The 23,045-nt window shown below is 47.2% G+C and overlaps 1 protein-coding gene across 1 annotated transcript in view; it reads right to left on the bottom strand.

Moving 5' to 3' along the window:
- LOC111721579 (vascular endothelial growth factor receptor kdr-like) overlaps positions 1-18,206 on the bottom strand; it is a 181,784-nt gene extending 163,578 nt beyond the window's left edge. Inside the window, exon 1 of the mRNA XM_031944963.1 lies at positions 17,474-18,206. Within this exon, the coding sequence (XP_031800823.1) occupies positions 17,474-17,540 (67 nt within the window). The 5' untranslated portion in view covers positions 17,541-18,206. The remainder of the gene's footprint in view (positions 1-17,473) is intronic.
- Positions 18,207-23,045: the final 4,839 nt, after the last annotated feature.

The following is a 23,045-nucleotide window of genomic DNA, read 5'->3' as shown; positions in this document are numbered from 1 at the left end:
TTTAATCTGTCTGCTTCAGTTTCTTCAACTGTAAAATGGGGCCACATAATAGCATCTACTTCCCAGGAGTGTTGTAGAAATAAATTATTTAATCTATACATAAAGTGCTTCTATATCTCATGTCAAATTGCTCGCCTTCTCACTGGGGAGCAGGGGTGGAAGGGAAAGAATTTGGAACTCAATATCTGATAAAAGAATGTTCAAGTTGCTTTTGCATGTAAGTGGGAAAAATAAAATATCAAGAAAGGAAAAATACATATGTAAAGTGCTTTTACCTAAAAGAGTTCTATCAAATCTCAGTATTACATTATCATAGTTTTTTATTATTAAGTGGAAAGTACAATAAAAGGAAAGTAAATGCTGTGCAATTGCAATGACCAAGCCTGGCTTCGAAGAGTTTTGAGAAAAACTCTCTGAATAGAAGTGGAGGCTATAGTGTAGAATACCGAACACGCCGGCTCCCTTGCCTCCATCTTCTGACAGCCCAATATCTTGTTTTTCTATAATCCCAAACCAAAAATAAATCCTAATCTCCTTATCCTACCAAAAAATATTGCATGATGAAACTCCCTCTTTTGACATCCAATATCCTGTTTAGAGCCACGGAATCCAAATTCAGGACTAGGAAGTGAGTCTTATCCCATGACAGCCCTTCCTTTCCAGGAGAAATATCTCAAGTACGTTCAGCTGAGCCTCATATAGCGGCCCCATGGCCTACAGTCCTCCCCTTGACCGTGACTTCCTTCCAGCCACTCCTCGATCTCCAGTTGGTGAGACTGGACGTGCTCCAAATTTGATGCCAAACATTGAAGGAACATACAGGTGCTCAGGACACGAAAGGAAACCCCAAACAGCCTCTGCCCTCAAGGAGCTTATGCGAGTAAGAAAACACAAGCTGCATTACAAATGATTTCAAGGGGGAAAGAATGCAGACGACTAGGGTGATGACAAATAATAAACGCCAGCATTCTGGAAGACCCTAAGGTTTCCAAAGCACGGAACACAGTCTCTCTTGGTTGTCATGAACACCCTGGGGGGTAGGTGCTATTGTTATCCCCATTGCACAGATGAGGAAACTGAGACAGAGGTTAAGTAACTCGCTATTAAGTAACGTAGCTATTGTCCAAGGTTTCCAGCAGAAGGTAGCACCTGAGCTATGCTTTGAAGGGAGACGGGATTCTACAAGTAGAAGTGAGGAGGGAATGCCTTTCAGATATGGACCCACGAAAAGACAGGTCAGAAGGCCTGGGAAACTTAAGATTCCCTCGACTTTTTGGTAGTCTTTTCTATACATCTGGAAAGCATACAGCTGGCGGCTTTTGAGCATTTATATCCTCGTTGGATTGTCTCAGACTCAGCCAATTGTAGAACTGATCCAACGGTCAATTGGGCTGCCATGTCCCTGGATGTTTATTCGGCTTGTGATCCACTAAGAACCTCAGGGCATTTTCACAGTATCTATTATCTAGCGGCATTTCCCCTCTTGTTTTGGGGCAGTGGATTAAAGCCAAGTTTTACATTGACTGGACCAGCTGTTGCTCCTCCACTAACCCTCTCTCTGCTAACTTCTCTTTCTGCTCCAATATTTCAATCCCACATCCAATGCAATTCCCACCACACAATGCCTGCTTCTTTCTCCAAAGGCTCTAGCAACTGAAGGTGATAGTGAGTCCCAGAAAACCAAGAATTGCTTGTGGCTCTCCCTGCTGTAGGAAGGGCGGAACATGGACAGCGACATGATTTGCTGTGGCTTTGGACATGCCGAGGGCCCTTCTGGAATTTTGTAGGCAGGGAGAATGTCCTAGGATGGGAGACACAGCATCTGGTATCTCCAGCCACTGGTAGATCCTCCTACTTCAATAGAATCTAACATGGAAAAAGCACCACTATTCTCTCCCAATATGTGTGTGTGTATACATATGTATACACACACGCATACATACATACACACACGTATACATATAAACATGCATAAACTACACGCTCACACGCATATACATGGATGTATGCATATTGTGTACATACATGCACTTGTATGCACGTGCACACTCTAAAACACTTTGAATCCTGCCTTGTACAGATCTGTCTAGGTCTCATGTCAGAGGAACAAGTTGATTTCTGGCTATTCCATTGGCCGAACAGCAATTTAAGTTTGCACTTGGTATAGCTAACTGGGCAAGGAAGGACAAGTCTTTTTACATGGGAGATGGTGGGATGCCCTTTCCCCCAACTCCCCCTCCAACATCTTTTCTAGCACTGGGCCGATCCAACCGTGCTGCCCCGTAGGAGGGAGCCCATCGTTCCCCGGGCAGCTGGCTTCACTCTGGGCACGGTGTTTCTTTCAGGGTTTCTTGGGGTTTGATAGCTCAAGATGGCCCTAAAACTTTGGGATCCCCCTGGGTGATAGATTTGGAATTTGGAGCCCGGGGTTGACCATTTGGAGCACAGAGTGTCCTTGCGCATACTGCAGTGTCTCCATTTTTTCACTTCTAATATGGAAGATGGGGAAAGTAGGGGAGAAAGGTATATTGGATAAAGCAAGGCTTCGTAAACTTTTTCCACGCAGGACCCCTTTTTGTCCAAGAAAATTTGACTTGAACTCAGGTCCATAAGTATATAAAATAGGTATACAAATCAAATATTGACTGATAATAAATCATAATTTCACGACCACCACATTCAGTTACAGGACCCCTTACAAGGTTGCAATCCACAATTTAAGAAGCGGGAATTATATAATTTCAGAGATCTTCCGGCCATATAACTCTGAACTTAAGATTTATCAAATTAGGGGTTTGGCCTAAACGATCCCCAACACCTCTGGCTCTAGAGTCAAAATTAGTGAACCAAAGCTACAAAAGGCCAAAGGAGGCCAATGGCCCAAATGCTCCCCACTGGCTTCCAGACTACCCCCTGATGTGCATGGGCTGCTCCGCTTCCTCTCCATTCAACCCCATTTCCTGGCAAATCAGCAGCCTGATAACCTCTGCCTCCCACTCATCACTGAGTCAGCACACAAAGAGGTTTAGGTTTAAAGCTGGAAAGGCCCAGAGTCTAAACTCTGCTCCCCCTCCCCGTGCCTTCCAGATGAGTAAACTGAGGCCAACATGGCATGCTTAATGTTCCATGGCTTCAGAGCTCTTCAGAGTCTAGGATCAGAGCTCTATTAGGATCTCAACAACTCTGCCTTCTGCAATGTAAAGTCTCGAGCCCCTTAGTGAAATGTCCCTTGAGTCTCTTAGCTGCCATTTTGGAAGTTCATTGTTCTACACACATTGCGAGCAAATTCAGCAGAATGAGGGTGCTTGGAAACCACTTGGAGACTTTCTGCTCTTTCTGTCTAGCCTACTCACTCTAAAGAGGAAGAAGACTGGGTTATTCAGGTAACTAGGGTGGTATTTGAATGCAGGCCCTCCTGATTCCAAGCCCCCATCTCTTTCTATTCTACCAAAGAACATAAGATCCACCGTGAGCAGGCAGCCTGATCATGCGACAAATAGCGCAATGGACTTGAAGTCGGGAAAACTTCAGTTCAAATCCAGCCTCAGATACATAATAACCGTGTGACCCTTCACAAGTCACTTCACCTCTACCTGCCTTAGTTTCCTCAATTGTTAAATGGGGATAATGACAGTCCCTACATCCTAGGGTTCCTCCATCACTCTAAAAAGCACTTAGCAGCATACCTGGCAGTTGGTAGGTATCATAGAAATGCTCGTTCCTTTCCCTTTCCCCAAGAAGGCCACAATAATCCGTGTGCATTTTAGAAATGTCTGCAGAATCCATGGTGTACATGTCTTCTCGACCAACAGCATTCGTGAAAACTTGAGTCCTATTTGTCCCACTTTCAACACTGTAAATATGAGTCAATGTGGGGGCTTGAGGTTGGTACGAGTCATGTCCCCTTTGAAGAAGGAAGCTACATGGTCCGTGCCAGAGTAAGCACCATGGGGTGAGCGGGGTCCGGCACTGCCTCCAAGGAATCCGCGTCCGGTGCATCAGCCCATGGTGGCCCTCCCCCAATCACTCATTACATTGACAAACATGCCGGCTAAAAGGGACCTTAAACCAAATCGGATCCAACTTTCTCATGTAGATAAGGAAACTGAGATCTAGAAAGTAAATGTGACTTAAGAATAAAAATAAGATCCTAGAGATTTGAGCCAAAAAGAGATCTCAGAGATAAATCTAACCTGCTCATCTGACAGAAGAAGAAATTAAGGCTCAGACCGGGAAAGTGACTTGCTCAGGGGGATGAACGGCTGTTGAACTTGAAAGAGGGCCTAGAGGGCTGCTAAGCCTAAGCCTGCATTGGGCAGAGCTGTGATTTCAAACCAAATCAACTTTCAAGTGCCTCCTGTTCCATGGGAGGAGAGCTAGCCAGTTTGCTCAAGGGTGAGCAGTTATAAAGGAAGGGTCACACTTCCTTGACCCTCCACTCCCAAACAATCCCCAGCAGCCAGCAAACACCCCAAGCCACTTCCGTGGCAATGTCTTTCCCACAGTTAAGAAAAAAAACAGGAAGATGTAAGGAAAGGTACCTGGAAATGCAAAGGAAGCAAGCCTGCATTCTGAAAATAGCCTTGAAGTCCATACATTTCCTTCATATACAGAGCCAGGAGCCAGTCAGCTTGGCCATCTCTGTGGTCACTGGCCATCTCCCAGGCACAGAGAATCAAGGGAAACTGGGTCATGGTTCCATGGCTGGAGATGAGATACTGCTCTGGCCCCAGGCCAGTAACTAGCCTGACGGTCTTCCCAAGCCTCCAAATCCCACCCTTGATGTGAACTTGGGCAAGTTTTGAGCCTACTTGGGAGAGCAGAGGCTAAGACGGTGACCCACAAGGAACCTTTGAAATTATCCCATTTTACAGATGAAGAAATGAAGGCCCAGGAAGAAGAAAGACCTCAACCTGAAATTAGGCACATCCTATCGAAAAGTCAAGAACCTGCCCCCCAAATATTATCAGTGTCAACAAGACCTGGACATAGGCCAAGGCCATCTCCCTCAATTCTCCCGATAAAATTCTTTCCGAGAAGAAGCGTTACCTTCGTGTCCGGCTCTGAGTAATACTACAGGGAGACAAGGGAAGCTAGAAACTAGGGGGAAATAATTTGGTGCAGGAACCCAGAATTCCCTAAAAGCAGATTTTGGGGATGTGGCCCAGTGACTGGCTTAGGGGTGTGAGGCCAGAACCTTTCAATAGAATCTATTGTCAAGCAAAAAGTATGGGACTAAACATTGTTCAGAAGAGAAGACTATGGTCCATCACTAGGGAAGACTTGAAGGACCAGAAGAAGCCTCCAAATGCAGAATGTGAGAGCCATAAAGAGCCTAGATTAGAGATTGGCTGATAACCAAAAGATCTGGAGCTGGAAGGAATCCGGGAGACCAGCTAGTCCAGCCACTTTATTTTACAGAGAGGAAACTGAGACTGGGAGAGGGGAAGGGATTGGCTTGAGGACATGCATAGAATCCCAGTGGCAGCCAGATGGCACAATGGACACAGGGTCAGATCTGGAGGTGGAAAGACCAGAATTCAAAAGGAGCCTCACGCTGGCTCCATGTGTGCTTCTTCGTCTGTAAAATGGGAACAACAAGCACCTACCTCTAAAAGTCATCTTGAAGATCAAATGAGATATTCTGTGTCAAGTAGACTGCCAAGCTTAAAGTCCCCACAGAATTGCCAGCTCTTTTCCTCTTCATGTATAAAGTTAAAAGGAACTTCAGAGACCATCTAATCCAACCCTCTTATCATAAAGGAAGGAAACTGAGGCCCAGGAAGGAGAAATTGGCTCAAAATCAGAGACGAAAAACCAGAAGGGACCTCGAGACCTCATACTCTAACTCCCTCATTTTGAAGATGAGAAAATGGATGCCTGAAGTGAAATTATTTCCCCAAGTTCCCATTGCTAGCTAGTAGCAGGAAAAGGATTTGAATTCCAACCCTGCGCATCTTCTGCCTGCAGAGCCAGCATTGCCTTTTCCTCACTAAAACAGAGTTCAAGGAAGCAAGTTTCTAAACTGGCTCCACAACCAGCTTCAAGGGGCTGGCAAAGCTGGAACTGGGGGCTGGTTCTGGGGCAAGGTCGGTCACGGTGAGAATATAGAGTTGACAAAGTTCCTCTGGAACGCCACTGCCTGGGGGAAGAAGCATGCCCCAGTATGGTGCTTTTGGGGGGTTATGGGTGAGGCAATTGGGGTTAAGTGACTTGCCTAGGGTCACCCAGCTAATAATCGTTAAGTATCTGACACTGGATTTGAACTCAGGTATTCCTGACTTCAGGGCTGGTGCTTTAGCCATGGTATCATCTGGTTGCCCCCATTATGGTGCTTTCAATGCCTTCTACATCTTACCACCCTGGACCAATGTGCTCACCATCCCACCTTAGTTACTGTTCCAATGTTGCTTTGAAACTACAAGAAAAGCTGGAAGTATCTTGGTTCCCCTACACATTTTCTCTCTCTCTATCCCTTTCTCTCTTGTTTCTGTGTGTGCCTCTCCCTTTGTCTGTCTGTCTGTCTCTGTCTCTCTCTTTCTCTGTCCCTCTCTTGTCTCTCTTTGTATCTCTCTGTCTCTCTCTTCTCTCTGTCCTTCTCTCTTGTCTCTCTGTGTCTCTCCTGTCTTTTTCTGTGTGTCTCTGTCTCTCTCTCTCTCTCACACATACACACACACACACACACACACACACACACACACACGCATACACACACACCCTTCCCTACCCAACTCTCCTTTGCCATAGATTTAGTTCTGCACTTTGGGCCATTAGCACAGAAAGTAGCCGTTTCTCAGACTTCTCTGTAATAACTCAGCAATGTCACCACACCCAGTAGACTGGCCACGATTCACCTTCCTCCCAAAAACACAGACTGAAGTCTCCACAGCCCATCTCAGCATCTCCACTCTCAGCCAGCCCAGTTCAGCCCCGGACAGAGACTGGGCCTAGCACTCCCGTAATTCAGTGATATGACTTGAACACAGGCTTGCCCCCTATCAGTTGGGTCCTGAAAGCTCTATTGCCGAGTCTTGGTCTTATTTCACAGCGGGGAGGGGGGGAAGCTCATGTACTAGTTATGGCATCGAGAGCTAGAATGCATCTCAGAGATCTGCTTGTCAAACGGAGCTCGTTTTGCCAAAGCAGAAAAAGTGGAAAGTGACTTGCTAAATACCCAAGCGGTGTGACAAGGCATTGAAATGCAGTCAGTGGAGTCGGTGAGGGGAGGTGGCAGGGGTCGGGGTGGAGAGCATCAGCGTATCTGGCTCCCACGCACTCTGCTTTGAAAAATGTATCTTCGAATTCATCTGGAAATATTGATTTTTCAGTTCAGTGGCCATAAAAGAGTTACTTTTCAGGTACCACCAAGGGCAGACTTTTATACAGTTTTCTTCGTGTCCTCTAAAAGAAGGAAGAAAACCAAAGCCGGTGTTGCCAACAGTGGCCTTTGATTTCCTTCCAGCCAAGCCCATTCCAGACCCAGTGGGCCAAGGAAAATGGCCTTCCCTCCTCAGCTTAGGCTCCTTTGAAAGAAGATTAGGGGAGGGAAGGGTAATGCTGGGCAGAGGAGAGAACCCTGGCAATCTCCAGAAAAGATCTCGTTCCCAATCTGGAATCCAGTCCTGCACGTCTTCTGTGCATCTCGGGAGAACGAGTTCACAAACTCATTGAACCTCCCTTTCCATAACTATGAGATGGAGATAACAACTTTTGCAGTTACTTTGCAAACAGTAAAACAGGAGAGACAGAAACAAGTGGTATTTTCATCAGACAAGTGATGCCAAATTCACACGGACCCTATTGACTCAGAAAACCACAGATTAGCAACATCTATGTCATACTATATTTGTATTTATCTTGTTAACATTTCCCAATTGCATTTGAAGTCGGTTCCAGGGCAGCGAGGATCTGTGGGGAGTTGTGGCCTTGCTTCCCAAGAATATTTGATATTTCTATAGCCTAGCCATCTGGACAGACAGAAGAAACAGATGAGGACTATAGGAAATAAGGCGGCTAGGTGGCACAGTGGCAGCTAGATGCTGCTGCAGTGGACAGAGCACTGGGCTTGGAATCAAGAAGACTCATCTTCATGAGTTCAAATCTGGCCTCACACACTTAATATCCAAGTCACTCAAACCCTATTTGTGTCAGTTTCCTCATCTGTAAAATGATCTGGAGAAGGAAATGACAAACTACTCCAGTAACTCTGCCGAGAAACCCCCAATGGGGACATGAGTCAACAACAACAAAAATAGGAAATAAACTACAAACCTGGCAGAAAAGGAAAGGCGTAATATAGTAATTATGGGTGAACCTCAATTATCCCGATTCTCCGCTTCAGTTTGTCTTTCTGTGTCCCTCTCTCCCTTTTCTCTTTTTATTTCTATCTCTTTGTCCCTTTCTCTCTGTGTTTCTGTCTCTCTCTCTGTCCCTTTCCTGCCCCCTCCCACTCCCACCAAGCACAGCAACCGATCATGTCTTGGGTTGCTTAGCGGCTCATTTCATCTTTCAAAAAGTAGAGTGACCACAAAGTCTTTGACTCTTACCACCATTAGGGAGCTGCTAGTCGCTGGACTGAGAATCCCAAGTGATCCCTTGTTCTAGCACCCTAGTCTTTTTCCCAAATGAGTCCGGGCTACTCTGGGGCCTGAATGAAAATAACAAAAAAAAGAAAACTGAATAGATTTTCCTATTCCAATTTCTTCCTACATTTAAATAGACAAACCCTGTAAACCGTGTCAAATTCCTGGCAAAAATTCCAGCTGAACCAGATTCAAATGTCATTGGGAAATGTTTAACAAAATAAAGAAAAATATAATACACCACTGCTAATATTAATTTGTGGTTTTCTAAGTCACCGTGCGGCCCAAAGCCTTGGCTACCTATCAGTAGTCTGTGTTTCTAGTTGAGGTTGATATCAATGCTCTTAATACAGGAGAAAGATAAATGAATCACCAAGCCCAAGGGAGAATAGAAAGACTCCATATGCCTAGAGCCTAAGTGTCCTAATGAGCTAATTTATTGAAGAGTAATTTTAGTAACCAGTAAAATCTCAGGAAGGTTAGAGATGAAGCAATACATGGCTCGAGCATATACCTCTAGTTGGGACTCTACCAGCTTTCTGAGCAACACAGCCCAGATCAACAGGACCAGGAGGGGAAAAAAGAGGAAAACCCCATGGCTGATCACCCTGGGTTAGCAGCACCACCAAAGGTTAGGATGACCAGCTACCCCCAACATGGTTCGTGAATTGTTGGGTTTTTTCTGACACCCTAAAGATCCCCTCTCTGGTGCACATTAAGGATGGTTCAACTCTCTGGTGTCCAGGGATTCTCGGTCAATGATTGGCTGAAATGGGGATGGCCGGTGTAGGATGTGAAGGCTTGTCCTTATCTCTGCTTAGGATGCAAAAATTTATCTGTGGTAACAAGAGAAATTCCATTCACAGTAACTACATAAGGCATGTTATTATCACTTCCTCTCTTAACCAGAGCTGATAGGTATTGCTTTTTTGGAAACAGGGAAAGATCTTCCCAGAAGGCTAGAGGTAGAAGACAAAATGATAAAGAGCAATAAATCGCCCGAGTAAACAGAATGCACAGAAAGTATTCATTTTAGAGTTTTCTTTGGTTCCCAATGGTCTTCACCAGCACCATGGGGAATGGACTCTAGATATGTCAGCTCTGTGGGTACAGAGATGATAGAAGCTGGGTCTTAACTAAGAGTTACAGCTTTCCCTTATAATTGAATATTATAACATCTTAAGAACGAATGTGGGATGTGCAAAATCATTGATAGCAGCTCTTTTTATAGTGGCAAAGAACTGGAAATTGAGTGGATGCCCATCAGCTGGGGAATGGCTGAATAAGTTATGGTCTATGAATGGAATGGAACATTACTGTTCTATAAGAAATGATGAGGGGCAGCTAGGTGGTGGAGTGGATAGAGCACCAGCCCTGAAGTCAGGAGGACCTGAGTTCAAATGTGGTCTCAGATACTTAACACTTCCTAACTGTGTGACCCTGGGCAAGTCACTTGACCCCATTGCCTCAGCGAGGAAAAAAAAGAAATGATGAGCAGACTATTTTCAGAAAAGCTTGGAAAGATTAATATGAACTGATGCTGAGTGAGGCGACTAAAACCAAGAGAACATTGTATACAATAACAAGATTATGTGATGATCAACTGTGATGGACTTGGTTCTTTTCAGCAATGAGGCAATTCAAGGAAACTTCAATATTCTTGGGATGAGAAGCACATGCAGAGAGAGAACTATGGAGACTGAATATGGATCAAAGCAAAATATTTTTATTCTTTGTTGTTGTTTGCTTCTTTCTTCTTTCCCATTTTTCCTCTTTTGATCTGATTTTTCTCACACAAGATGACAAATAATGGAAATGTTTAAAAGAATTGCATATGTTTTTTAAAAAGTATATATGCATATATATATATATATATATATATATATATATGAGAGAGAGAGAGAGAGAGAGAGAGAGAGAGAGAGAGAGAGAGAGAATGAATAATGAATATGGGGGCAGCTAGATGGCGCAGTGGATAGAACACTTGTCCTGGAGTCAGAAGCACCTAAGTTCAAATCCAGCTTCAGACACTTCACACTTACTAGCTGTGTGACCTGGGCAAGTCACTTAACCCCAGTTGCCTCGGGAAAAAGAATGAATGTGAATAAATTGGGGAAAAATGGAAGTCTCATATGGTACGATGGAGGGTGAAGTGATCAGAACTTGGAGAATAACTTATACCCTGGCCACAATAATGTAAAAACGCAACATCAGTAAAGAGTTTCAAAACTCTGGTGATTCAGTGAGCAAATAGCTTCAGCAGGAAAGAGATGGTAGCCTAGGGGTATCAAATGAGGCATATATCTCCTTACATGGAATAAATACGGTCATTGTCTTGTTTTGTTCGACTGGACTTTTGTTACAAGAAAGAGCTCTATCAGAGAGGGAGAGGGAAAGCCATTGGAAATTGAAAAGTGTCCATGATATTTTTTAAGGTGTGTCAATAGGACATTTAAAACAAAAACACATTTCCTGGGATTCAGAGAAAGAACAGGTAAGATCCCAAGGCCTCAAATTCTACACGTGAAGCCAAGGATGAGAATTCCCAAGAATGGAATTCTTATGACACAAAGATAATCGCTTCTGATAAAGAGGAAGTATTTTTTATTGCTGTTCAGTCATTTGTCATGTCCGACACTCCATGACCCCATTTGAGATCTTCTTTGCAAAGATATTGGAGTGGCTTGCCATTTCCTCGGTGTGCATTTTACAGATGAGGAAACTGAGGCAAACAGGGTGAAGTGACTTGCTTAGGATAACACAGCTAATAAGTGTCTGAAGCTGGATTTGGACTTAGAGTGACTTGCTTAGGATAACACAGCTAATAAGTGTCTGAAGCTGGATTTGGACTTAGGTCTTCCTGACTCCAGGTCTGGCGCTCTAACCACTGCAGTGCCACCTAGCTGCCCAGATGAGGAGGAAAAGGAGTTGTCTAAAAAGATGGCAATGGAGGTAGATGGAACTAACTGTAATTGCCACGTGCAGAAAATGGAAGTAAGGGCAAGTACCGGAGGATGATTATACAACTGCAGCATGGTCCCGTAAGGAAAATATCACGGAGGTGAAGATTAAAAAGAAGCTGCTGGGAAAGCAGAAAGGGTGTTTGGGACCTTTTAACTATGTTGGGGGAAAGGAAAAGATTAAGGAGGGGTTAAGACCACAATCCCTTTGAGCCATATGAGGTTCAAGGAATATGAGGAAACTGAGGAGCATTGTTTTTTAAAGAGAAAAGAAGACTCAGGGGGCAGAAGCAGGAGTAAGGAGAGAATGCTGCAGAGAAGCAAAATTAGGCTAAATGTAAGAAAAAGTTCCAAAAGTGAGAGCTCTCCCAAAATGGGAACAGAACACCCCAAGGGGAAATGGGCATCAACAGAAATCATCAAATACACACACACACACACACACACACACACACACACACATATACATACATATATGTATCTACTTGTGTATACATGTGCATATGTGTATATGTATAACACTAAGAGCTATGGGTAAAAAAAATTTTTTTTCAAAAGAAAAATGCAAATTATCAACAACTAATGTTCCAAATTACTAATAATAAGAAAAATATAAATCAAAACAACTTAAAAGCTTTACCTCACATCCATCTAACTGACAAAGATGATAAAAGACAAGATTAGGCAACAGTGGAGGGACTACAGGAAGACAGGAATGCTAACACACCACTGGGGAGCTGTCATGCGGTCCAAGTATTCCGGGAATCCATTTGGAATTAAACAAGAAAACTTATCTATTGACCCAGCAATCCTTACCACTGGGCATATACTCCAAGGAGGTAAATGCCAGAAGAAAGTCCCATATTTACAAAAATATTCATAAAAGCTCTTGGTAGGGGAAGAGGAAAGAGCGAAGGGAACAGTATTTTCATAGTCATGTGACAAGAGAAAAGAACAAGAGATCAAACACTTGCTCCGAGATGTATATCATCTAGCTAGTGTTTTTCCAAAAAGGGATCTGGAGCCCCAAACTTTGGCTGAGCTCCACAAATGAGAAAGAAAAATCAAATCAAAAACTCAACCCCCTGAGAACAATATCAACATATTTAATATAGGGCTTTTTGGCTCCCAGATTTACTATTTAATTTGAACTTTAGAATAGTGCCACGAGGCAGGTATTACAAGAAATGATTATCCCGTACCACTTCACAGCTCTCAGATTGGCTAAGATGACAGGAAAAGATAGTGATAAAAACCAGAGGGGATGTGGGAAAACTGGAACATTAGTGCATTGTTGGTGGAATTGTGAACTGATCCAATCATTCTGGACAACAATTTGGAATCATGGTCAAATCGCTATAAAATTGTCACACCCTCTGATCCAGCAGTAATTCTATTGGCTCTGTAGTCCAAAGAGATCATAAAAAGGGAAAAGGAGCCCCATGTGCAAAAATGTTTGTAACAGCCTTTTTTGTAGCTGCAAGGAGCTGGAAACTGAGTGGATGCTTATCAGTTGGGGAATGGTCGAATAAGTGATGGTATACGAATATAATGGAATAATATTGTTCTTTAAGAAATGATGAGCAGGCCGATTTCAGAAGAGATTGGAAAGACGTGAAATGATGTTGAATGAAGTGAGCAAAACCAAGAAAACATCTTACACAGCAATAACATTGCTTATCAACTGTGATGGCCAGAGCACGTTTGAACAATGAGGTGATGCAAGACAACTCCAATAGACTTGTGATGGAGAGACCCATTTACATCCAGAGAGAGAACTATGAATGTGAATGAAAACATAGTATTCTTACTTTTTTGTAGTTGTTTGTTTGCTTGGGTTCTTTCTTTCTTGTTTTTCCCCTTTTTGATCTAATTTTTCTTGCTTGGCATGGCAAATCTGGAGATATGTTTAGAAGAATTGCACATGTTTAACCTATAGTGGATTACTTGCTGCCTGGGGAACGTGGGAAGGGAGGGAAGGAGGAAAATTTGGAATACAAAGTTCTCCAAGGGTTAATGTTGAAAACTGCCTTTGCATATATTTTAAAAAAATAAACAGTTGTTATAAAATTAAAAAACAATTTGAAATTTCCCCCCAAAATTGATTATTCCCGTGTTAGGATCAGAGAAGATAAATGGCTTGCCTAAAATACACAGCTAGTAAGTGAAGGAGGTGGAAGCAACTCCAATCTTCCTGGCTCCTGCAATCATAGTGTCTCTGGGTTCCCCTGAAGGACTCTCTTAGATCCCTTCTCTGTGGAAGTAGCTGGAGGCTACTGGAAAGAACAATGGAGTCAAGGTATGAAACCTGGGGGGATGGCAAGCAGGCAGCTGTGCAGCTCTTGGGATAGCTGAGCTAGGAGTGGAGGAAGGAAAATTCCAGACTCGGTTTGGTCCTGAGTATACTTGGCAAAGTAATTCCCTTTCAGCACATCACCAAGCAACATGAGAGTCTGGAATTTAGAGTTCAAGGACAAGGAGGTGAAGCCTGGACAAGCCCCTCCAACCCATCTAGATCTCTGTCCCTCTATCAAATCAGCAGCCTGGATTGAAGAGTTAGAAAGGCTAAGCTCCAAGACATTTGAAGTCACCACCACCCCATCCCTCATTTGATAGAAGGCAATGAATCATGGACACGACCCAGAAATTCTGCTTTGCGTTCCTGCTCTCCTGCTCATCTTTTGGCCTCCTACCTGGCACTGAATAGCCATGGTCCAACTTCTCCTGGCTCCTCCCCTGACCCCGGACCATAAGAAGGAGAAATATGGGCTTAACCGTACCAGATCAGCTGGCTGAACTTTTATTTCCTTACCTGTAACATGAAGAGATGATTAGATTATTCCTAAAGCCCCTTCCAATTTCACCACTCTAGGCTTCAGTTTTGTGATCTGTATCTTAATGACTTGCAGAGTTCCATCCAGTTCTCTCTGAATCTAATGGTCACTGGCAGAGGAAGGCTCTCAGAATGTTCAAGATCTCAGAGATCAATTAAGCTGTGGTTCGTGACCCCATATGGGATCTTTTAAGTGAATGTGAGGGTCGCAAAATTAGGTTTTGTTATCAACAAATGCTGGTGGCTGAAAGCAGCATAGAAATGCCAACTTAGAAGACTTCACTGCTTTCCTGGGGCCTGACTGCTGAGCTCACTGTCCAGGGTGAATAAGAAATAAGGTATTCCTATCTTCCAGGCCACAGACATTATACAGACAGCCCCAAGAGACATATTAGGACTGGGCTTCATATAAGTCACCAGGCTGCACCCTGAAGTGAATCGGCTACTGGGCTGCATGGAGGAAGGCCTGGGCTTCGGATGACCTTGGGCAAGCCTTCCAGTAATCCTTGGGGTTACTCAGAGTTCAAATTCAGACCAGCTATGAGACCCTGAGCAAGCCACCTGGCTTCTGTAGGCCTCAGTTTTTTCATTTGTAAAATAGAAGTCCTAATGGCACCTATTTTGAAGGGTTGCTGTGAGGGTCAAATGAGACAGCAGTTGCAAAGTTCTTAGCACAACACTTGATACATAATGGATTCCTTTGTCCCTTTGCCCTTCCTTGGTACATTAGGTGCTATATAAATGCTCGTTTCCTTCCTCTGGAAAATGAGGTTAGACCAGTTGGCCTTTAAGTTCCATTCCAGCTCCAGATTTAGGATCATATGACCTCTGATCAATAACCCACATGGCCCTACAGTTGGCCAAGGAAAGGCCTAAGAAGGAAAGCAGATGACTAAGCCAGTGGGAAAAGCATGGTGGCCCCTCACACCCAGATCAAGACCAGAAAAGAAGATCTTGGAAAAGAGAAACCACAAAATGAGAGAAAGAAAGGGCAGGGAGGGAAGGGATCAGGTAGGAGGGGGAGAGAGTGAGGGTGGGGAAGGGGGAAGGGAGAAAGCAAAGACAGGGAGGGGGAAAATGGAAGAGAAGGAGGGGAAAGGGTGGAGGAAATGGGGAGGGGAGGGAGGGGGAACACAGGGCAGAAGGGGAAGGGAGAGGGAGAAACCAAGGAATAGAAAGGGGAGAGGGAGGGGAGAAGCCAAGGACCAGAGTGGGAATGAGAAGGGAAGAGAGGAGAAGAGAATGGAGGGAGGAAAGAAGGAAACAGAAGATCAGTATCTATTCCTCTAATGGATGTCACTCGAAACTTCTTGAGGGAGCTGGCTCAAAGCCACCTTAGCTTTGGCCTTTAGAGGTCTCTGCCTTTTGAGGCTATGAAAGCTCCCCAGGCTGAAGATGTCTAGTCCTGGCTCTGCTCCCCCCTGGCCTCAGTTTCTTGAGGCCAAAGGCTAGGTTCCTGCCTTTCTCTTCATAGCACAGTGCCTAGCCTCGCAGTAAATATTTAATAAACACTGGCTAACTGCCTTTTTCCTAGCTGAGCTAGTTATGTGACTTTGGGCAAGCCCCTTTCCTCTCTCTAGGCCTCAGTTTCTTCATCTGTAAAATGAGGGGATGATCTAAAGCTTCTTCCAGGTGATATGTCCTGCCTGGTCTCTCTCTCTGCAGTTCTGAGTTTTCAGGTCCTTCCCCCCTGGCCTCCAAGTTCTAAGATCCCAGCGCCCCCAGGCCAGATCGGAGAGATCAAAGGCGGGTGAGGAAGGGCTCAAACGCAGAGGCCTTCTCAGGATCGGGTGGGCTTTCATGGAATAAAGATGGAGGGGAGCGTGGAAAGGGGGGCACTCGGGAAATGAAGTCCTCCTGGAATCCAGGAGGACTTTGATTGACGTCTCTGGCCTCCAATTCCAGGTCAGGGTGACAGCTGCGGAGCTGGCAAGAGCAGCCACAGGTTGGGGGAAGGGGGGTGGGGGTTCAGGTGCTGCTAGTCCGGCCCCTGGAGAGCTGGCGTTCCAACAGGCGGCTTCGGGAAGTTGGCGGCAGCTGGCGCCTCCTAGCGGCCCGATGCTTCTTCTGCACCTGCCTTGGCTCTGGGAGCAAATTCAACTGGCTGAGGGGTAGCGGGGTTTTTTTTTGGTAAGTTTAATTGGAAACACATTAGGGCTGAAAAGATCCAACAATCAAAATGACAAGATATTTTAAATAGCTGCCTCCATAAAGGCTCCATATTTAACTCTGACTGTCTCTGCCCTTTCGGCCTCCGCTCCCTCCTTCACAAGCGCCAAGAAAAGGCCTTCAAGAAGACCGGGATGTCTTGTCCACCCCGATTAGATCCTCAAAAGGAACCGAGTTTTAAGTGGGCCCTTCCTAGTTCACTGGGGACCCAACAGGAGGGCCCGGGAACAACGCAGGCTCCGTGTGCTCGAAGGCGTTCAAGGTAGGGAGAAGGAATCGCCCCCGATTGTCTAGAATAAATAGGAGGGACATGACTCCTGGAAGGACACGGGCCACAAAGGAAAACTAGCAGGGCTGAAAGAGATCTTGTGAGCCGCTGGCTACAACTGAGGCTCAGCGATTAAGTCACCCGGCCGGTGATTGGGACTTGGATTCAGAGCGTCCGTCTCTATACAGTGAAAAGATCAGATTGGGACTAAAAGGAGGGTTTCACAAGTCGGGGGGGGGGGTTGTACTGCGCGGGGGACGTTGCACATCGGGGGCATCGCAAGGAAAGTGGTGGAGGGGTGCCAGAGACCCCCCCCCCTCGCGCATACACACACACCACAAAAACCATCATCCCACTCCCTCGACCCGGGCACTCACTGGGAGTTCCGCGAGATCCCCCGCACTCTCCCTGAGCGGTCCCGGGCCGTCTCCCGCCCCGACGGCTTCTCCCCAGTTGTCGGCGGAGCCGCGCCGCGAGGTTCAGGTGGCTGGCAGCCGGCCAATCGGGAGCCCCAAACCGAGGCTGCCCGCCCCGCACCCCCACCCCCGTCCCAGTTGTTCCGCTTGTCAGAAGCACTTGGCGTCCACCCACGCCGGGGCCCCCGGAGGGGGAGAAGCCCGAGAGGGCAGGCCCGGGGGACAGGTGCGGGCGCTCGCCTTACCTGGAACGCGGAGGCAGACGAACAGGAGCAGCCCGGCCGGGACGATCCCACAACGTGACAGCAGCATCTTCGGGCGGCTGGCGGGAGCTTCGCTCGCTCGGTCCGTCCGCTGCGCGACGTGGAGTGGACTGGGCTGGACTGAGGGAGGGGAGGGCTCGGACGGCAGGGGAGGAAGGGAGGGGAGGGCCGGGGGCCGGCCCGGAGGGCAGTGGGCCGGGCTAGGCTGGCCCGCGCCGCCCGGGTCAGCGGCTGTGCGGCCGGCGGCCCGCCGGTAACCCGGACCGGCCGCGGCCACGAACCGGCGACCCCTTGGTGGCCGCGGTCACCGGTGCCTCGCCGGGACCCCCCTCCCGGGTCGTCGCGGCGGTCGTTCCCCGGCTGCCGGGTTCTCCGATCAGTCGCGGCGGCTCGGAGCGTGCCGGGCGCAGACTCCCGGCGCCGGACGAGCTCCGGCTGGGGTTTGGGCTGAGCCGAGCCCGGGGAGGCAACGGGAGCCCGTGCCCCCTGGTCGGCGGGCTCGAAGCGCGGGGCCCCGGGCGCAGGTGCTGGGGCCGCCGGGGAGCTGGAGAGGCGGCGGCCGGCGGGGACAGGGGCACAGAAGACTAACCAGGAGGCCGGCGGGGATAGGGGCGGGGAGGGCTGTCCAGGCGGCCGGGGAGGCAGGGAGGCAGCAGCAGCGAGACGGCCCGGAACGCGGCCGGTCAAGAGGCTGCTCTGAGGAGAGTGGCGGCGGCGGGTGCGGGGGGGAGGGAAGGGGGTGTGTGAAAGACAGAAATCGCGAGGGCCGGGTGGGGGTGGCTCTGGCACTTCCCTTTCCTGCCCCCTCCCCTCTCCTCTCCTCTCCTCCCCGGCCCTCCTCCCCGGCCCTCCTCCTCCCCCCTTCCAGCATGCTGATTTCCCCCTCCGCTGGGCTTCCGAGCCGAATCCCCCTCACCCCCTCCCTGGGGCTGCGGGGTTGTGAGGGGCGGGGGTTCGGGGAGGTGGGGGAGCCTGGAGAATCGGGGGAAGCGCAGAAGTCGGCGGCAGCCGGGCGATCCCAAGCAAACACAGCTCGAGTCCGGGAAAGTCCCGACCAGCCCCGACGGAGCGTGCGGGAAGATCTTTGAGATCTGGGGACGCCGCGAGTCCCCGATTTTGCCCCGCAATCGTGAACCCGGGTCGGGCTTTATGTCCGGCTGCTAAGAACCCCCCAAAGAATCGAACGAGAGAGAGAGAAAAGAGACGAATAGATGTAGGGAGGAAGGGAGAGAGGGAGGGAGGGAGAGAGAACGCAGACAGAGACAGAGGAAAGACACACAGAGAGAAAGAGAAACACAGAGACAGAGAGAAAGAAAGAAAGAGAAACGCGGAAAACAAAACCAGAGAAACTCATAGAGACAGAGGAGAGAAAGAGAAACAGAGGAACGAGACTGACAGACAGAGTTGCAGATTGGTGTTGGGGAGCAAGGAGACCCATAACACATCCATCCTCTAGTCTGAGGTCACAGAGTTTTTGGTTTGAAAAGGGTCCTCAGAGGCCATGCCCATTCAACTCTTCCCCCATTTTCCAGAGGAAAAAAATTGGGGCCCAGAGAAGGCATCGGCTTATCCACACTCACACAGCAAGTGAAACCTTTTCAGTAGAGAACCACCGAGTCCAGTGTTGCGGCTCCGTTTCTCACTGTGTATGACCCTCCCACACCCCTCCTCACCCCAGCCCCAAATCCTCCACCGTCCCTGCAAGTGTGGCCAAGCTTTGTTTCCAGGACCCTCTCTCTCCATCCCAGCCTCTGTCCTCCCCTTTTCCTCTTGCCTTCAATCCTTCCCAACACGGGGGAGGGGGGAGGGGGTTCCAGCCCTTTACTTTGGACTTTTTTTTTCCATGATAAAAAAAAATGACACTTCCATTGAATTCTTAACGGATAAGAATTTCTGGATTCTGAAGGAAAATAGCTACAATAAATTGTGGGCATCAATTTCAACTTCTATCATTTTTACTTTTTCAAAATGATTGAGAATTAGATTAGGTAGATCACAGTTTCAGAACCAGAAAGTACCTGAGAGGTCAATTTGAGGACACTTTTGGAAAGAATAAATTGTGCATCCAGAGCAAAGAAAGTGACTTGTCCAAGGTCTCACAAGTGATGGGAGAGGGGATGTTCAAACCAGAGGTGAACCCAGTGATAATTCAGGGCTCTCCACGATACTAGGAACTCATGCTCTGTTTGAGTGAGAAAGAAAGAAAAGAAAGGAAGGAAGGAAGGAAGGAAGGAAGGAAGGAAGGAAGGAAGGAAGGAAGGAAGGAAGGAAGGAAGGAAGGAAGGAAGGAAAAGAAAGAAAGAAAGAAAGAAAGAAAGAAAGAAAGAAAGAAAGAAAGAAAGAAAGAAAGAAAGAAAGAAAGACAAAGAAAGAAAGAAAGAAGAAAGAAAGAAAGAAAGAAGAAGAAGAAGAAAGAAAGAAAGAAAGAAAGAGAAAGAAAGAAGAAGAAAGAAAGAAAGAAAGAAAGAGAAAGAAAGAAAGAAAAAAAGAAAGAGAAAGAAAGGAAGAAGAAGAAAGAAAGAAAGAAAAAGAAGAAGAAGAAGAAGAAAGAAAGAAAGAAAGAAGGAAGGAAAGAAAGAAAAAAAGAAAGAAAGAAGGAAGGAAAGAAAGAAAGAAAAGAACAGAACATCAAAAAGCTGGAAAAGTTCTTAAGAGGACCATCTTGACCTACTGGAAAGCAAAGAGCCCAAAATTAGAATTTGAACCCAGGGCTTCTGATTCCCAACCAAGCTCCCTGCACCCTCCTCCTCCAGCCTGAGGCAGCTGAGGGCCCTACTAGAGTATACACTTCAGGGGTCCTCAAACTAGGGCCACGGGCCAGATGTGGCAGCTGAAGACGATTATCCCCCTCCCCCAGGGCTAGGAAGTTTCTTTATTTAAAGGCCCACAAAACAAAGTTTTTTTTTTTACTCTAGTCCGGCCCTCCAACAGTCTGAGGGACAAGGAACTGGCCCCCTATTGAAAAAGTTGGAGGAGCCCTGCACTGGTTTATCTGGTCCCTCCCATGGATGCAAAGGAGAAGGCTGCTCCTCTTCACTTTTCACAAAGAGAGACAACAAAACCCCGCTCACCCCCTGCCACATCCTGCCCTGGTCCTCACCCAGCCCTGGGTTCCCCACTCCCCAGCTACCCCCACTGTCTCATACTCCCCTTGCCCTTGCCCAGCCCCACTCCCCACTTATCAGCTGGCCACTGATCCTAAACAGCCAAGCCTTTCTTCCCAGGCATGATGGATCCCTCAGCTCCTAGGTTACCAGTCTGGGTCAGAGGCTGGGGGCAGCCTGGCTGCCACAGCCACTCCTGCACTTGGGGTCCAACCCACAAACCACAGGCCACCCATGAAAAAGGGGCACCCATGAAAACAGACTAAGCAAGGGAGAGCACAGGAGTCAGCATTAAAAGGAGAAAGGGCAGGCTGGTTGTCCAAGGCCCAGTGAGGGGGTGCTCTGCACCTAGCAAGGTTTTTTTAAAAATAAGGGGAAAAGCCAAACCCAACAAGCCTGGGATTCATTGGAAAGGGAACCTCAGAGTTTGCTGGGTTATCACTGCCTGTCGATGTTGGCCGGTTTCAACTCCTTAGAGGGGGCTCAATGGGTTAGCCCTAGCTTGATACTCCTGTAATGGTGGGAAGTAGGGATGGGACTGGGCAAATCCCTTCATCTCCCTGGGCCCGGATTTTCCTCTCTGTAAAATGAAAGGGTTGGATTTGATGGACTTTGTGGTCCCTTCCAGAGGTGAAATTTTCTGTTCCAAGGACTCCTCCAGTTTTGGCACTCTCTTTTCTAACTTCCCTTCTAGCTGACTGACTAGAGGGTCAGTCCATTTCTGCCATCCCCTGTTCTCAGGCCCCTCCCAGCCCTGCCATCCCCTGTTCTCAGGCCCCTCCCAGCCCTAACTTTCAAGAGCAATGAGTTTGGAACAAGAACTGAGTTGAAGTCTGCTCCTCAGTATCTTTGTCCTTTGCTCAGTTTCCACTATAAAATTAGAAGATGGGGACTGTTCTCGTGTCCAACTCTGTGAGCCCGGGGACCAGAACACGCTGGTGCTGGCCAGGGTGGGGGTTTCCTTGGCAAAGATACTGGAGTGCTTTGTTATTTGTCTGAGGCGGGGCTGGAACTCTGCTCTTCCATACCCCAGGTCCAATGCTCTCCATCGAGATGCCTAGCTGCTGCCCAGAGAATTCGACTGGGCAAATTCCCAAGTCCACTCCAACTCCCTGCGCTCCAAGTTGATAAGCATAGATTCCATGATCCCTTCTCACTTGCATCCACTTCATAGGAGGCTTGTACAAAGACCTGTCCCCTCCATGACCTCAGGGGGCCTTCTCCTAGGCACCCCAAGTCACTATATCCATCCTGGCTTCCTCTGCTCCTAGCCAGTTTCTCAGGGGGGCTGGAAGAAAAGCCAAAAGGAGCGCCAGGCAGACAGGAGTCCTGGTCTTGTGCCGTACTTTGTTGTTCAATCATGTACAACCCTTCATGACCCCACTGGGAATATTCTTGGCAGAGACACTGGAAGGGTTTGTCATTTCCTTCTCCATTTCATTTTATGGAGGAGGGAACTGAGGCAAACAGGGTCAAGCGACTTGCTGCCACCCAGCTAGATGTCTTTGGCTGGATTTAAAATATAAGTCTTCCTGACTTCAGACCTCACACTCTATGCAATACAGCATCATGTAGCTGCCTCTTAACTAGCCATGTGTCATTAGGCATCTTTCTCTGAGCCTCAGATGTTCTCTTCTGTTAAATGGGCCTGATGACTGTAAGGAGCAGCTCATATGGAAACCAATTGAATCAAAGTTCTGAAACTTCATTGTCTGCATTTCTGAGTGATTAGGAAAGCAACTTGAAAAGTCTTCAACAAAATGAATCATGCTACTTAGTCTTCCTATCACAATGGACCCGGGAAAAAGAGATGAGAATTGGAGCTCCTTCCCTTCCCTGCGGAAAGAGGGGGACCATGGGTGTGCACTGACATTCCATCAGAAAAAGTGGTTATCCCAATTGTCTTTATTAATCTGCTTCGTTTTCACTTTCTTTTTCATTCTTTGTTCCCAGGGAAGAACTGGATAAGTGATGATTTGACAATGAAGGGGAAGGATAACACAAGGTCATTTTAAAGGGAAGGGAGCTCTGGCATCCAGGACAGGCTGAACTTAGTCAAAGGACTTGCTTCTCTCCAGGACTGGGAGTGTTTTGTCAATAGAAAAGATTGAGAAAAGGGGCCCTGAGTATGCAAATAGGAGACAATCCAGAAAGCAGAGAGGCAGTCAAGCAGTTAACACTACACAGAGCCCTGGATGAAGGGACCACAGGAGACCTACCAGAAACAGACGTGCTTTAGCCGAAGCATCCAGGTTTTAGGCTGAATTTTTTCTGTCTGTGTGCAGTTGTTAAGGGGGAAGGGGAGAGGTAGGAACACATCCTGAATTCTTGTCCCCCAGCTACAGGACCTATAAAAACAAAGGAGGATGGAGGAGGAGGCACCTGATTGGATTTTCCCCCAGGTCTTTTGACCTTTGTTAGCTGTCCCATTCTCGTGGCATTCTTTTTGG

The sequence above is a fragment of the Sarcophilus harrisii genome, chromosome X (genome assembly GCF_902635505.1).
Source record: "Sarcophilus harrisii chromosome X, mSarHar1.11, whole genome shotgun sequence".
Lineage (NCBI taxonomy): Eukaryota > Metazoa > Chordata > Mammalia > Dasyuromorphia > Dasyuridae > Sarcophilus > Sarcophilus harrisii.
Note: the sequence above shows the minus strand (reverse complement) of the source record. Positions and strands in the feature narration are given on the sequence as shown.